General features: G+C 48.5%; 1 protein-coding gene across 1 annotated transcript; it reads left to right on the top strand.

Moving 5' to 3' along the window:
• The first annotated feature begins 9,210 nt into the window (after positions 1-9,210).
• Positions 9,211-12,656, top strand: LOC141182852 (uncharacterized). Its single transcript, XM_073660980.1, has 6 exons — positions 9,211-9,330; positions 9,414-9,537; positions 9,621-9,700; positions 10,027-10,056; positions 10,255-10,345; positions 10,713-12,656. Exons 1-6 carry the CDS (start codon positions 9,307-9,309, stop codon positions 12,491-12,493), a joined length of 2,130 nt encoding a protein of 709 aa, XP_073517081.1. The 5' UTR covers positions 9,211-9,306; the 3' UTR covers positions 12,494-12,656.
• The last annotated feature ends 3,943 nt before the right edge of the window (positions 12,657-16,599 follow it).

The raw sequence follows: 16,599 nt of genomic DNA, 5'->3' as shown, positions 1-16,599 counted from the left end.
CTCAGATAGGCCAGCGGCCTTTCAATGTTCCTGCTATGTGATGTAAGAACATGGCCTGTCAGAGCAGAGCACCCTGTCACAGCTGCAGCTGGCAGCCAGTTTAACGACCGCGGCAAATATAAGGCAGCAAGAGGACACCGGGGGAGCGTAGGAAGGTAAGAAGTATTTTTTTTTTATCCCCCACCCTCTGTGATTGGACAGGGTAGAGGATATGGGGTGTGACAGAGGGGCTCAAGATGCGGGCAACAAAGCAGCCCAGGATGGGGACACTACTAGTTGGAGGGGCCCAGGATGGGGACACTACTAGTTGGAGGGGCCCAGGATGGGGACACTAATAGTTGGATGGGCCCAGGATGGGGACACTACTAGTTGGAGGGGCCCAGGAAGGGGACACTACTAGTTGGAGGGGCCCAGGATGGGGACACTACTAGTTGGATGGGCCCAGGATGGGGACATTACTAGTTGGATGGGCCCAGGATGGGGACACTACTAGTTGGAGGGGCCCAGGATGGGGACACTACTAGTTGGAGGGGCCCAGGATGGGGACACTACTACTACTAAGTAGAGGGGCCCAGGATCTGGGACATTATTAAATAAGGGGGCTCAGTGTGGGGACACTATTAAAGGGAACCTGTCATGTCACTTGGAGCATGTAAACTGCCCACTGCAATATGCATCACTAACACGCTTTTTGAATTAATATCGGTGCTATAATCTTTAGTAAAAAAAAAATCACTTATATCTTACTTGCTCTTTTAGTCATAGGGGTGTTCCTTTCTTTATTCAGTCCGACTTGTCGCCGCCCACTCAATTTGAATTGTCCCTGGTTTGCGCCGACGTCACATGATTAGGCTTGTTGTGGTCCCGCGCTTGCGCACTGTATGCTGTCATCCATGCTTGTGCAATGTGTATTGTAAAGCCACGTGTCGCCGCGACGATCGGCTCCCGCGCATGCACAGTGACACGCGGCTCCCATGCATTCATGTATAATATATACATAATATATACACAGGAGCTCTGTATATAGTGTCAGTGTACAGGTAATGCAGTGATCACCAGTGACATTATATACAGGAGCTCTGTACATAGTATAATGTCACCGGTCACTGTATTACCTGTACACTGACACTTTATACAGAGCTCCTGTGTATAATGTCACCAGTGGTAATATTTGTGTTATCAGTATTGTAGTATTTGGTCACTATGTTGTGGTAATATGTGGTCTGGTCATGGTGTGACAGTATTTCTCTCTTGTATGTGATATTATTCGATCACTATGTGGTCTGGTTGTGGTGTCTGTGGCGGTTTTTGTTCCTTGCATGTGGTATTATTAGGTTACTATGTGGTGGTAATATGTGGTCTGGTCGTGGTGTGGCGGTATTTATCCCCTGTAAGTGGTATTATTAGGTCACTATGTGGTGGTAACATGTGATATGGTCATAGTGTGGTGGTATTTGTCCATTGAATGTGGTATTATTCGGTCACTATGTGGTGGTAATATGTGGCTTGGTCATGGCGTGGCGGTATTTCTCCCTTGTATGTGGTATTATTGGTCTTGGTGTAGTTGGATTGTTCTGTGTATGGAGGTAATTTATTCTCTCTGATATCAATAAGGGAAAGATTCTTGATTTCCAATAGAGATTAAGGGGATTAAGTTAATAAAGGATTCCTTATCTTAGACTAACAGGATTTAAGCAAACAGTTGTCTATGCTAGAGAGGAAGCTACAGTGTCACCAAACTGGAACACTAGTTCTCCTACGGAGAGATGAAAATGCAGTGATACAGCAAGGAGTGCGTGGTCCGCATCAAATGGACTTTGCGTGTACTAGTGAGGAGTCGTATCGATGCACCTCAGCCAGTGAGGTCCTCACAAATCAACTGGGAGCTGAGAGTAGCTCTGAGGGGCCGTAGTGACACATCTTGACCCTTATGGTCCCCACAGGGCATGTTGGGCCTTCCCATAATAATTTGTTGGACTGTTGTAGCTTGTAACAAAAGTTATATACTTCTACATGTAACCAGAAAGTTCCTGGTTGTGCATAATGCTGAAGAAGCATTCATAAAGTGTTGTGCCTGCTATATGATGTATTACTTCTCATCAAGTTCTTGTTAAGAAAAGAGAAGTTTATTTTCGGACTTTGGTCTCCCTCATTCATCTCCATACCATCTGGTCCGGGCCTGCCCAGTACAACGGCAGCATGCGAATTGCAGAGTTGGGGGATATGACTCCGCAAAATATATATAATTTTATACATTTTTATCCTTTTGAGGTTCAATTACAGCTATTGCTGTGGGACCTGTGATTTCTATCTACACCACTGTGTATAGGATGTGTATAGGATAATAGAGTATAATAAAGTTGTTATGGACGTGACTTAACTAACATTGTGGTAACATACATAACATACATGTTTTCCGTGTAGTAATGGATATTTCTTGTTGCTAAAACTGAGATTTTTTTTTTTCACTTTAAAAAAAGATTTAAACAGGTCTCATTAGTGCGATCATACAACATACAGGCTCTGATTGCTCAGATAATGCACTGTACTGCTGTAGTGCCGTGTATTATCCCTGCCTGTCAGTGTAATACTAACGGCCCCATACACATGAGATAAGTGGTGGCTGAACGGTCATTTGGCAGACGGCTATCTCTCCTTACTCCCCCATACACACACATATTCCAGCTTTCCTGTGGTCTGTATCAGAGAGTCACTCCCAGACTCCTGTAGTGGAGGATTATCTACAGTAAGAACAAACAGATTATCCTCTGAAATTCAGGATGCCAGATCCTTCTCTGCCCTGACATCTGTCAGGAGGCCCCCAAATATGTTATATAGTCGACCAAAAACCCCCAAATCACTACTTTCAAGCAACTTTAGTCTATGTATGAAGGCGTTAAAAGGTAACTTATTGAACGCTACCTCTGGCCCGAACTAATAGACCTTCATACATTGCAGGCCCAGACACCATTATTAGGCATTTAAGTATTGTAATAACTAGGCAGCCACATACTGTGGAGTACTTGGGCATTCAGCCAAACTCTGTCAAACTTCCTTAGATGCCATGTTTGCTTTTGAAAGCAGCAAGTGGTTAAACTGCCAGGGTTTTTGTTGTAGCCGCACCTGTGCCATCCCTGTGGTGTACATATATGTTCTGGTGCCCAAAAGAGTTAATTTATTTAAAAAAAAAACAAATGTTTAAGGTGTTAAAAAAGAAAATGTGTCTTGTGCTTTTGCATATTTTTTTCTTTTTACAAGAATTGTTGGCGCCAATTTTCTTTTGAAACATTTTAATTTCTGCTTTTTTCTGGTGTTTTTCTTGTAATATAGGAAAACCTGAGGGCAGAAATAAACTCCATAAAACACTGTACATGGAGACTTTGGTATCAAATAATTTCTGTCTGCGGTGTTTGTGCAAACAAAACAGCTTTTATAAAAGCCTCAAACTTCTATGTGTGAATCAGACATGAGATCTAACGTGATTACAGTCCGGGAAAGACGGCAAAAATTCCTATAGACGGACGGTGCTGATGTAGTCATTGACAGACTCTGACCAAATATGTTTCTAGAGCCGTAGTAAAAGATGAAGATTTCGTCCTCCTCATGAAGTAGTTATTTCTCATGTCATGTGTAATGAATATCTCCTGCAGTATTGCTAATGCTGATTCCAGTGTCAGTAAATGAGACGAGAATTAACGTTATGGAAGATGAGTCTATGAGAAACGTATTCAGCTACAGACTCCAAGGAAGGAACTGCTTGTTGTCTGTGGCCTAAAATGTATAGGTTTTATTAGTAGATGTGTAGCACCCTGAGGATTCGGCTGCTACAGGGGTATTGCACCTCAACCCAGAGGTGTGATATTCCACTCCCGGGTAAGGATGGAGTGTGGAACTGAGCTCAGATAGACTGCATGCACTACATACATCCCATTTCAGAGGAGCAGGCCGACGGTACTCCCACTTAGAAATGTGCAGGTACAACCGAGCCTGTTCCTGGCTGGAGTGGGAGGGGGGTGGTACATCCCATGTAGTGTAGGGGCAGATAGGGGGAGCAGTCTGGGTAGTGTTAGGAGCTCATTGGGTGCTGGTCACCTGAGCTCACACATAGAGGGTGTATATAAGGTGGGCACCAACTGAGATCAGGGTCAGTCTGTCAGAATCAGGAAGAGGAGCAGAGCAGAGCCCTAGAGAGAGAGAGAGAGGAGGAAGAAAGAGAAAGACCCAGAGGGGGAAGACTGAAGGGACCCAAGAACCCAAATTAGAACACCGGGTGAGGAGTCAGCATCAGGGTACCGGAACCCAAGCTGGTGGGGGTAAAGACATTCCCCAGCCAGAGACCGGAGACCGTGGGCAGTGTCTGTCACGGTCACCCACTACATTCACCCCGAAGGCACACCACATGAAGGGTCAGGGAACCCAGGGCCAAGGGTGTCCCAAAAGAAGGCCCGAGGGAGCTGGACCTAGGTGAATCCCTGGTGGGGACGGCTAAAGAAAGGACAGAGGGAGAGCTCAGGGCCACGCTCCGGACTTGTTTGGGGGTTGGCTGGATCCAGGACCTGGTGGACGCAGCACGGCTCGGGTGGTCACTAGCAGCTGGAGTGACCAGTACAACAACTGCAGTAAGTAAACACCCTTAACTGCACAACCCGAGTCTGTCTTCATTGCCGGCTGCACCGCACCACCACAACCCCCATCCTCTGCACCTGACCCCCTGAGGCTATACCCCTCCCGTTGGGGGTTATCCCACCAAGCTGCGCACCCACCATCAGCCTCAGCGGACCCTGCTGCAGCGGCGGCCACAGTGACCGCATCCCAACGGGTGGCGTAGTCGACACAAAAGAACTTTAGTAACATCTGTAAAGCTGCCACATAACACTGAGCTTGACGCCCTGGGCACGGGGCCAGGTCACAGCCGCTCGGAGACTACAACCCCCCATCTGATCCGGTGCCGGGTATTCCCCTCAAAAAGGAATATGTCCCAGGGGGCGCGTCAATTTTGGCGTAGTCGGCAGGATTACGTGCCCGCAACACCCGGGTACTGCGTGCCTGAAGAAAAGTGCAAGTTTACCTCAGAAAGAAGTCTCCCGCCGGTTCCGGAGGGTCCACACCATCGGACTCCATCACTAGTCGTTTCCCGCCGATTGTCCGCCATTTCCAACTTGTTCCCGCCATCTGCAGAGTTTCCCGCCACTGGGCGACGCTTCCCGCCAAAACCGCAGATTTCCCGCCTTGGAAGAGCAGCGGACGCCATTATGGGCGTGCCAAAGGAGGGCAAGAGGCCACCTCCCATCGTGGGCCAGGACAGAAAATGGCGCCAAAAGTGGAAACCGCCCCCACCAACAGAGACTGTGATGCTGGAGGTGTCTGTCAGCGTGAAAGAACTCCCCCTGGAGCTGACAGTCACCGAGTTGCCCCGGGACCGCCCTCGAAGTGGGAGGAGACGAAAGAGAAGAGAAAAGATGGGTGTCGCTTGGAGCAGTCTGGAGCGAGCGCACCCGGAGGCAAGAGGTCTAACGAGGAGTAGCGGAGGAGCTCACCCGGAGATGGAGAGAAAGCAGAACAGCACCGGCCCGCTGGCCAGGAGTCTGCTAGAGACCGAGGAAGGAGGGCAGAGCAGCACCGGCCCGCTGGCCAGGAGCCTGCCGGAAGCAGAGCAGAGCAGCACCGACCCGATGGTCAGGAGCCTGCTAGAGTCCACAACCCCGCTAGGTCTAGCGGAGATCCTAGCGCAGCTCCCCCGAGACCGGGAGTGTGCACAAACTGCCCTGGAGGGCCTCGCAAGGAGGATGGCCCGGGTACAGCGTGAGATACTGGCGGAGTGGAGCCGGGAGATGGCCCAGCAAGCAGAGACCAGTCAACGGAGCACGCTACCCTGGAAGAGGAAGCAGACCGCCTCTGAGGATGGCGCGGGAGGACCCAAGGCCGGGGACGGCGCCGAGGAGGGAGCCGAACGCATGGAGGCAGGTAAAGGGGACGCCTATACCCCAAGCCGTGACACCGCTTACCTGCCCCGGCTCCCTGTCGCAGAGCCCGAAAGTCCCCCTGCTGTGCCCGTAGCCGCCATGTCACCGCTATGGACTAGGCCCCGACCGGAAGCCGCCGCAGCGACCCCTGTGACGTCACGCGCCTCGATCCGGAGCGTGACAAAGCAGGAATTACCACCAGCCTGGTCGCAAGGCCTAGTACCCCCGGGCGCCGCACCACCAACAGCGCCCCCTACCTCCGCGGAGCCTCCGGCCTGGCCGCAAGGCCAGGTAGCCCAGGGCGCCGCCGTCCTAACGGTGCCCTTCACCTTCCAGGTGCCCCCGGCCTGGCCGCAAGGCCTGGGCAACCCGGGCGCCACCACCACCGCGCCCGCGCCCGCAATACCAAGGGTGCCACACCTGGGGGAGGACCTCTTCAGCCAGCTCACATGGTCGGACGGGCGGCCCTTCATCTGGCCCGAAGGATACCATGAGCTGGAGCGGCAACAAAGACTAGGGCCCTTGTGTGAGCCCCTGATCCCGGCTCCGAAGCCCGTGACTCGGGTCTCGCCTCCTTTAGAAGAAGCCCAATTCGTGTGGGACCCCACGGGAGAAGATTTGATGGGGTTCACCGGAGAAACTCGGGCAGTCGCCGCTGAGCGTACTGAGTGTTGTCGTCAGCAGCTAGCAGAGTTTAAGAGAGAACGGGAGGAGAGGCGGGTCAGAGAACAACAGGCCCAAATCCGGAGCGCGGAGCAGAAGAGCCGGACTAGGAGGAACCCCCGTGCAGCGCATTGTCCCCGCACCATCGGGACAGTGATAAAGTTCAACCCGCAGCATGGGTGGGGCTTTATTCGGGACCATAACAACCGCGGTGACGTTTTTGTGACTCGCAGAGACGTCGAGTCCCACCTGCCGGAAGGTCACAAAGGCCGTGACCTCTACGTCGGGGACGAGGTCACCTTCACCCGGCACAAGTGTGCCAAAGGACCTTACGCCCTCCACGTACACCGCTTGACGGAGGAGGAGTTGCGGTACGGAGAGGAGGAGCCAGAGGACCCGGACGGGTCTGAAGAAACATCATATCAAGAAAGAGCAGGAGGAAGACGCCGTTGAGTGCGGCAGAGCAGGTGCTGTAAATAGTTACCCGATCGGGGTATAAAGAAACTGAAACCGTTGCTGCTAAAATAGTCCCCGTTAGGGACCAGTGAACTGTTTACCCGTTAACCCCTTCATCCTACAGGCTGAGGACTGTGAGCAGCCATTCCCTTTCCTCTACCTGGCCGAGGACTGAGAGCGGCCAACTTCCCCTGTATATAGTTGCGCGTCCTAAAGCGCCCCCTACCGGTTTTATAAGAAAACCAGTTTTTTTTCTAAGAGACTGTCGCACTTTTCCCGGACACACGTTGCACAGTGTCCGGAGGAGGAACCAGAGACAAGAGAAGTCTACGAGAATGTTTATATAAAAAAGTTTTATATATATAATGTTTTATATGTTTTATATGTTTATATGAAAAAAATTGTATGTTTTGGTGTTTTATGTCTTTACAGCCCGAGGACGTGCTGTGATTTACCAGGGGGGAATGTAGCACCCTGAGGATTCGGCTGCTACAGGGGTATTGCACCTCAACCCAGAGGTGTGATATTCCACTCCCGGGTAAGGATGGAGTGTGGAACTGAGCTCAGATAGACTGCATGCACTACATACATCCCATTTCAGAGGAGCAGGCCGACGGTACTCCCACTTAGAAATGTGCAGGTACAACCGAGCCTGTTCCTGGCTGGAGTGGGAGGGGGGTGGTACATCCCATGTAGTGTAGGGGCAGATAGGGGGAGCAGTCTGGGTAGTGTTAGGAGCTCATTGGGTGCTGGTCACCTGAGCTCACACATAGAGGGTGTATATAAGGTGGGCACCAACTGAGATCAGGGTCAGTCTGTCAGAATCAGGAAGAGGAGCAGAGCAGAGCCCTAGAGAGAGAGAGAGAGGAGGAAGAAAGAGAAAGACCCAGAGGGGGAAGACTGAAGGGACCCAAGAACCCAAATTAGAACACCGGGTGAGGAGTCAGCATCAGGGTACCGGAACCCAAGCTGGTGGGGGTAAAGACATTCCCCAGCCAGAGACCGGAGACCGTGGGCAGTGTCTGTCACGGTCACCCACTACATTCACCCCGAAGGCACACCACATGAAGGGTCAGGGAACCCAGGGCCAAGGGTGTCCCAAAAGAAGGCCCGAGGGAGCTGGACCTAGGTGAATCCCTGGTGGGGTCGGCTAAAGAAAGGACAGAGGGAGAGCTCAGGGCCACGCTCCGGACTTGTTTGGGGGTTGGCTGGATCCAGGACCTGGTGGACGCAGCACGGCTCGGGTGGTCACTAGCAGCTGGAGTGACCAGTACAACACCTGCAGTAAGTAAACACCCTTAACTGCACAACCCGAGTCTGTCTTCATTGCCGGCTGCACCGCACCACCACAACCCCCATCCTCTGCACCTGACCCCCTGAGGCTATACCCCTCCCGTTGGGGGTTATCCCACCAAGCTGCGCACCCACCATCAGCCTCAGCGGACCCTGCTGCAGCGGCGGCCACAGTGACCGCATCCCAACGGGTGGCGTAGTCGACACAAAAGAACTTTAGTAACATCTGTAAAGCTGCCACATAACACTGAGCTTGACGCCCTGGGCACGGGGCCGGGTCACAGCCGCTCGGAGACTACAACCCCCCATCTGATCCGGTGCCGGGTATTCCCCTCAAAAAGGAATATGTCCCAGGGGGCGCGTCAGATGTAAAGAAGAAAACTACTGTAAAATAATAAATCTCCTCATATGTTTCCCCTTATTACTTACCTCCAGTAATTGTATTATTATACGTGATTTTTATGATGTTACATCTGCTGATTTTCTTCTCATTTAGGTCTCTACAATATCAGATCCTCTCAGTGAAGATCTTCTATATAATGGAATTTTCCTTATGGAATCATCAAAGATCGAGATGGACAGAGACGAGATGGCGGAGAGGATATTACACCTCACCCTAGAGATCCTCTTCCGGCTTACTGGAGAGGTGAGAGATTCTGATGACGTCACATTACATCATTCTTATCTATGGGAATAACAGATGGACAGAACCGGAGAGGTGAGGACTCTGGAAATGTCTGGAGGGAGATTTATTAATGTATCTCTCCATAACCAGGATTACACAGTAGTGAAGAAGACCTCTAGTGAGCGCTGTCAGGACCCTGTGTCTGAGGAATGGGGAAGACCCCCGAGCCCAATCACAGGACCTCCACCTCGCCCCCTGATACATGAGGACATCAATGACCAGAAGATCCTAGAACTCGCCTACAAGATGATTGAGCTGCTGACTGGAGAGGTGACACTGCTGGGAATGCTGGGACATTATACAGTAACGCTATGAAGGGATCGGGGAGATGACGGTATCATTGTATGTGTCAGGTTCCTATAAGGTGTCAGGATGTCGCTGTCTATTTCTCCATGGAGGAGTGGGAGTATTTAGAAGGACACAAAGATCTGTACAAGGACATCATGATGGAGGTTCCCCAGCCCCTCATATCACCAGGTAATAGACAGGACTAAATACACACGGCCTATAATTATCTGTATGTAAAGAATGAATTCAGTCCCTATATGTGTTTCCTCCAGATATATCCAGTAAGAGGACAACAGCAGAGAGATGTCCCCGTCCTCTTCTTCCACAGGACTGTAAACAAGAAGATCTCAGTGTTCGGCTATGTGCCCACGTTGCATTTATGAAGCAGAAAATTTCTGCTGCATAAATGCAAGTCCTCTCCCGGAAAAACGCATGCGGAATTCCGCACGCGTTTATCGCGCATTTTTCGCGCGTTTATCACGCGTTTTCCACATGCGGAATTGCCTTGCGTTTTTTATGCATTGGACTAAGGCAATTCCGCTTGCGGAAACGCAAAATTAAATGACATGCTGCGGATTTTTGAACGCAGCATAAACGCTGCGGAAAAATCCGCATGTGCATAGAACTTGCGGAATCCCATTGGAAATTCCGCAGCATATACGCTTGAAAAATGCTAAGTGGGCACACAGCCTTCCTCAGGATCATCAGGTAGATGGAGAGAAGGTGTCATGAGATCTCCCCTATGATGTGTAGACGGCTGTGAAGGTCTTGTGCTCAGTCTTGTTTTATCCACCAGTATTATACGTTTTATACTTGTGTACTGAGATTGGTGGAGATGGCAGGATTAGAGCTGATCATAGATGTGACTTCTCCATCTGTCTGTGACTTTTACAATATTTGTTTTAGGGTGAAGATCTGACCCACATTAATACTACAGAGACATATGTGAGGGGGGATGAGCAGTGTAAAGAGGAGATTCCTACATATGACTACCCAGGTGAGTAGTAACCACTAAATGCAGAGAAGTCACAGATTCTTCTCAGTCACCGGCTGTGGCTACTTTATCGGTCGTGTATTCCCGGCCGTATCACAATCATGTGATCACCATTTTGCCTCTAGACCACAACATTCTCCTCCACCCAAAACTGTTAAAACGACTTTAGGTATTGAAGCCCTTCTCTAGAACTTACAACCTAGAGGATCCATCTACCAACTGAAATTAGAAGATTACTGTGATCTGTCATTGCCTTGGTGAATAATTTAATATTTTTGCCATTTTTATGGACAGCTTGGATATAATGTTCAAAAATATAAAATTCAAGGATATTTTATTAAAAAATAATAATTTGTTTTATTCTTGGCAGATAATTTTACCAGGAGATCAGAGGGAACGCTGACATCTTCAATTTTTAAAACAGATGATCTAGAGATCCGACAGGATACAATTGAAGTGAATGCCATTACTCCAGATTTACCATCATCCCATCACAACAAAGATTTGTCAATTGATTCTTTAAAACAGCTCCTGTCTTCTGATTTTTTATTGACTACCACGGAAAATCTGAGTCACAAAAGAGGCATTAAAAAACGAACTGCTCCTAACGCAAAGAAGCCATTTTCACTTTCAGAATATGGAAAAAGTTTTCCTCTCGAAAAGTCTTTTCTTCAAAAAATGTACACAGCAGAGAATAGAATTTCCTGCTTCAAGTGTGGGAAATGTTTTAACCAGAAATCAGATCTTGTTAGTCACCAGAGAAGTCACACAGGGGAAAAGCCATTTTCATGTTCAGAATGTGGGAAATGTTTTACATGGAAATCACTTCTTGTTAGGCACCAGAGAAGTCACACAGGGGAAAAGCCATTTTCATGTTCAGAATGTGGGAAATGTTTTACATGGAAATCACTTCTTGTTAGACACCAGAGAAGACACACAGAGGAGAAGCCATTTTCATGCTCAGAATGTGGGAAATGTTTTACAAGGAAATCACTTCTTGTTAGACACCAGAGACGTCACACAGGGGAAAAGCCATTTTCATGTTCAGAATGTGGGAAATGTTTTACATGGAAATCACTTCTTGTTAGACACCAGAGAAGTCACACAGGGGAGAAGCCATTTTCATGTTCAGAATGTGGGAAATGTTTTACATGGAAATCAATTCTATCAATTCTTGTTAGACACCAGAGAAGTCACACAGGGGAGAAGCCATTTTCATGTTCAGAATGTGGGAAATGTTTTTTATGGAAATCACTTCTTGTTAGACACCAGAGAAGTCACACAGGGGAAAAGCCTTTTTCATGTTCAGAATGTGGGAAATGTTTTACAAGGAAATCGCTTCTTGTTACACACCAGAGAAGTCACACAGGGGAGAAGCCTTTTTCATGTTCAGAATGTGGGAAATGTTTTAACCGCAAAGCGCATCTTCATAGCCACCAAAAAATACACACAGGGGAGAAGCCTTTTTCATGTTCAGAATGTGGGAAATGTTTTAACCAGAAAACGCATCTTGATAGCCACCAAAGGTTACACACAGGAGAGAAGCCTTTTTCATGTTCAGAATGTGGAAAATGTTTTAGCCATAAATCAGATTTTGTTAGTCACCAGAGAAATCACACAGGGAAGAAGCCTTTTTCTTGTTCAGAATGTGAAAAATATTTTAGCCGTAAATCTGAATTTGTTAGTCACCAGAGAACTCACATAGGGGAGAAGCCATTTTCCTGTTCAGAATGTGGTAAATGTTTTGGCTCGAAAGCAAGTCTTGATAGCCACCAGAGAATCCATACTGGGGAGAAGCCTTTTTCATGTTCAGAATGTGGGAAATGTTTTTTACGAAAATCACTTCTTGTTAGACACCAGAGAAGTCACACAGGGGAGAAGCCATTTTCATATTCAGAATGTGGGAACTGTTTTCTAGATAAATCAACTCTTGTTAATCATCAGAGAATTCACACAGGGGAGAAGCTTTTTTCATGTTCAGAATGTGGGAAATGTTTTAACCGGAAAGCCCATCTTGATAGCCACCAGAGAACACACACAGGGGAGAAGCTTTTTTCCTGTTCAGAATGTGGAAAATATTTTATGACGAAATCATCTCTTCTTAGACACCAAAGAATTCACATAGGGGAGAAGCCTTTTTCATGTTCTTAATTGTGGAAAATGTTTTACTTGGAAATGAACTCTTGCTAAACATCAGAGAAGTCACACATTGTAAAAACCTTTCATGTTCAGAATGTTGGAAATTTTCTAACCGAAGATTATATCTTCTTAAAGGAGTTGACTACTACTAGGACCTCCCCTTGTCATTCCTCATGTTTGGACTCATTAAAATAAAAACACTCATACTCTCCTCCCGTTCCAGCGCCTTTCCAGCGGTGTCGCGACTCACGTTCCTGGGGCTCACATAAGGTTGTTACATCACACTAGCCATGCTCATAATCAGTTTAATTTACTGTCATTATATCTGGGCTGTGGTTACGTCATACTGTATAGGGAGCTGTGAGGGACATTATACTGGTAGTTGTAGGGTACATCATACTGTATAAGGGTCTGTGGGTGACATTATACTGGAGGCTGTGGGGACATCACACTTGTTTTGGGGCTAAAGGGGACACTATACTGGCGACTGTGGTGAAATCATAGTGTATAGTGGGCTATGGGGGAAATTATACTGGGTACTGTGGGGACATCATACTGTATGGGGGGCTGTGGGTACATCATACTGTATAGGAGTCTGAGGTGACCAAACTGCATAGAGGGCTGTGAGGGACATTATATTGGGGTTTGTGGTGACCATACTGTTGGGCACCTTAGATTGACAGTCGATCTGTAACTGAAAAGTCATCATGACGTTTGAACAAGGTTGAGATGAAGAGAAAGTGAACGACTCAAACAAAGAAAATGTCCCTTTATACGGTACTTGGATGTAATTTTTTATTTGTGATACTGCCTGCATCTCATCCGTACTGTGATTTCGTAAGGGCCGCAATCTGATAATGGCTGGAAACATCAACTCCCAGTATCTTTTTACCATTGATAATGACATACTGGGAGTTGTTGGTTCATGTGCTACAAATGCATATGGCTCTGACCTGACATTAGAAATAATTGCTATACTAAGCTTGGTTCATTTATTCAAGTACTTTTGGTGGTTTTGATGCTGTATTCATGTTCTGGTGATTTATTCATGTACTGATGATGGTACTGGTTTTGTATTTATTTACTGTTGACTGTATTGGTGCTGAATAGTGTTGAGCCACCCCCGTAGTGTTCGAGTTCGGTTCGTCGAACACCCGTGTGTTCGCCGAACTGTTCGTCGAACTGTTCGTCGAACACCTTCGAACACCGTTAAAACCAATGGCAGGCAAAAAAAAACACATAGAAACACATAGAAAACACCTTCTAAAGGTGTCCAAAAGCTGACAAACTGCTCAGAAGACATAACTAACACATGGAAAAGTGACAAGTACATATAGTCATGCGAAAATAAAAGAGGTGGAGGAGTAAAAGGAGGGGGAGACACAGATATAGGCATGTCATGCCCTTCTAAAATCCAAAAAGTGAGAAGCCGACACGGCCAGTCCGCTCCTGCCCGTGCCACCTCCGTGTCGCCGGGTTTGTGCCAGAGCCGCGGTGAACCCTGACGGCCAGCCCCCCTCTCCCAATACTGGTGCCTGTCCGCTGGTGGGTCGAGCGAGCCCCCCTGTGGTGGAGGCAGCTCTAAGCTTTTTAATTTAAATTGTCTCTCTAATTTGAATGAATACACTTTAAATCCATTTACAAGGATCTATTGGAGGGCAAGTCTCATGCCAGCAGCCGCGGTAATTCCAGCTCCAGTAGCGTCCACTAAAGCTGCTGCAGTTAAAAAGCTTTTATAAGGATCGAGCTCGGCTGTCCACCGCAAGGCATCCTACTGCCAGTCCCAGCCCCTATGCCTTGGGGTGCCTCCTGATGCTCTTCACTAAGTATCCCATGGTCCCGAAGCATTTCCTTTGAAAAAATTAAGTGTCTAAACTACAGGTGGTGTAGCTTGCTTAACAGCCGGGATAATCCGCTGACTAGCAGACACTGCTACTAGGCACAAAGTATTTCCTGGGCTAGATGCAGTTAAAAATTTGTAATTAGATACTCTCGTTGGATGCTGAGAAAGCATTCCATAGAGTCTCCTGGCACGCCATATATGATTCTCTTAAAAAGCTTGGGGTAGGGGTCTAGGGGACCCTTTTATAGCCAAAATCACGGCCCTGTATCGCAATACGTCACCTAGGCTGAAGATAAATGGAACTGTAGCACCCTGAGGGCTCGGTTGCTACAGACGTATTGCACCTCACCCAGAGGTGTGATATCTCACTCTCAGGTAAGGATGGAGTGTGGATCAGGACCCGACACCTGCATGCATTACACCACATTGCCGTGGGGCAGGGCGACCAATATGCCCCTGAGATGGGCACGACAGTCCCTGTCCCTGGCTGGAGTGGGGGGAGGGAACACTGAGGAAGGGGAACCCTGTAGTGCAGGAGCAGGGAGGAAGCAGTTCCTGGGTGCATTGAGAAGGGAGTATAAAAGGTGGGCACCATCTTAGTTCAGTGCAGAGAAGTCTGAGCAGAAGTGGCAGGGAGCAGGGGCTCTGCATGAGCTCTGCTCCGGAGGCGGGCCTAGTAACAGAGGCCCAGGCCTGGAAGAGGGAGAAGGAAGGAAGAGGAGCGGAGAAGGCTCCAGGAACGAGGAATGAAGGGATCCCAGGGGTGCGGACGGGCGAGTCGCCACCGCACGCCCGAATCCACCTGCGTGGAGGGGTCAGGCCAAAGGGGGAGACCGGTCCCCGAACTAGTGGAGGCAGGAAACGACCCTCAGCTAGAAACCGGAGGCTCTGACATTTTATGTGGCGCAGCCCCTCGCTACACCCGCTAGGAAGGCACCACATAGGGTCAGGGAAACTGGCGCCAAGTTTACCAAGAGGAGGCCCGAGGCAGCCGGACAGAAGTGTTGGTAAGAAAGGCCAGACAAAGGACACACAAAGGGGGTCCTGTGAAGTGCTCCAAAGTTATCTGGGAGTTGTCTGAGCCCCTCACCTGGTGAGCACAGTACGACGTGGGCAGCCGTTACCTGCAGACGTGGTCTGGATAATAAGAACTGTGAGTAAAGGCCCTGGACTGCATCACTGACTCTGTGTCGTTACTGCTGCTGCCCTGCACCATCACCCCCATCCTCCGCATACACTGCCCTGAGGCTATACTCCTCCCGTGGGGAGTTATGCTACGCTCTGCTGCACCCACAACACCAGCCTCAGCGGTCTGCCCTGGAGCGGCGGTTCACTCTGACCACAATCCACGGGTGGCGTAGTCGGACATTTAAACATCAAAACCACATAAATAGTTCCGCCACTGGTTTGACCGCCCTGAGCCACGGAACCGGGTCGCCGCCACGAAGACTACAACCACCAGCATCCACCAAAAAGGGTCCGGCTCCGGGTGTCCCAAGGCCCAGGGCGTGCGTCAGAACATTTTCATCCTAGTGACGGAGCACCTGCTCTCATCAATTCGCCATAACCCCAATATTAGGTGGATTGAGGTGGGAGGCACCGAGTACAAGTGCTCTCTATTTGCTGATGATGTCCTAGTATATATCACTCAATCACATATATCCATCCATGCTGTTATGGCTGAAATAGATCACTTTGTTACATGGTAAAATTTTAAAATCAATGCAGCGAAGTCTGAGGCCCTCGATGTCTCCCTCCCCAAATCCATATAGGATTCCATCCAGTCCAACTTTCCCTTTGCCTGGCCCTCACAGGGTATCAAATACTTAGGAATTCCTATTCATAGAGACCTCTCCCATCTATGTTATCTTAATTTTGGGCCCTTTATTGAACAATTCCATACAGACCACGGTTGGCAAGTTAGAACTGTAAGATTCACTACGTGAACCACTGGTGTTTTGTGGAAAAGCACATGTACACTGCGTTCCAAATTATTATGCAAAAAGTGTTTAGGAGTGATAAGGGAAGAATTTGTTTGTTTGTCAGTTAAACTCATTGATGGTGATGTGTGTCAGGGCTCTTTATATCACTGTAAGCAATTGCAGACACCTGTGCTAATTAGTTTGGCAGGTGTGTCCAATGAAAGGCAAGACTACTTAAGAAGGCTCTCTCACATTATTAAGCAGCCTACATTTTCTGCCAAAATGGGAAAGAAAAAGGATGTGTCGGCTGCTGAGAAGCAACAAATTGTGGAGTGTTTAGGTCAAGGCATGAC

Source organism: Phyllobates terribilis, unplaced genomic scaffold (genome assembly GCF_046119375.1).
Source record: "Phyllobates terribilis strain yellow unplaced genomic scaffold, ASM4611937v1 Scaffold_36__1_contigs__length_13169755, whole genome shotgun sequence".
In the NCBI taxonomy this organism is placed as follows: Eukaryota; Metazoa; Chordata; class Amphibia; order Anura; family Dendrobatidae; genus Phyllobates; species Phyllobates terribilis.
Note: the sequence above shows the minus strand (reverse complement) of the source record. Positions and strands in the feature narration are given on the sequence as shown.

What these genes read in the sequence shown, in the direction of transcription:
- LOC141182852 (XM_073660980.1), top strand. Translation starts at nt 9,307, where the DNA reads ATGATTGAGCTGCTGACTGGAGAG. An exon ending in CCAGCCCCTCATATCACCAG is followed by an intron (nt 9,538 to 9,620) that starts GTAATAGACAGG and finishes TGTTTCCTCCAG; the next exon opens with ATATATCCAGTAAGAGGACA. An exon ending in GTAAACAAGAAGATCTCAGT is followed by an intron (nt 9,701 to 10,026) that starts GTTCGGCTATGT and finishes AAAAATGCTAAG; the next exon opens with TGGGCACACAGCCTTCCTCA.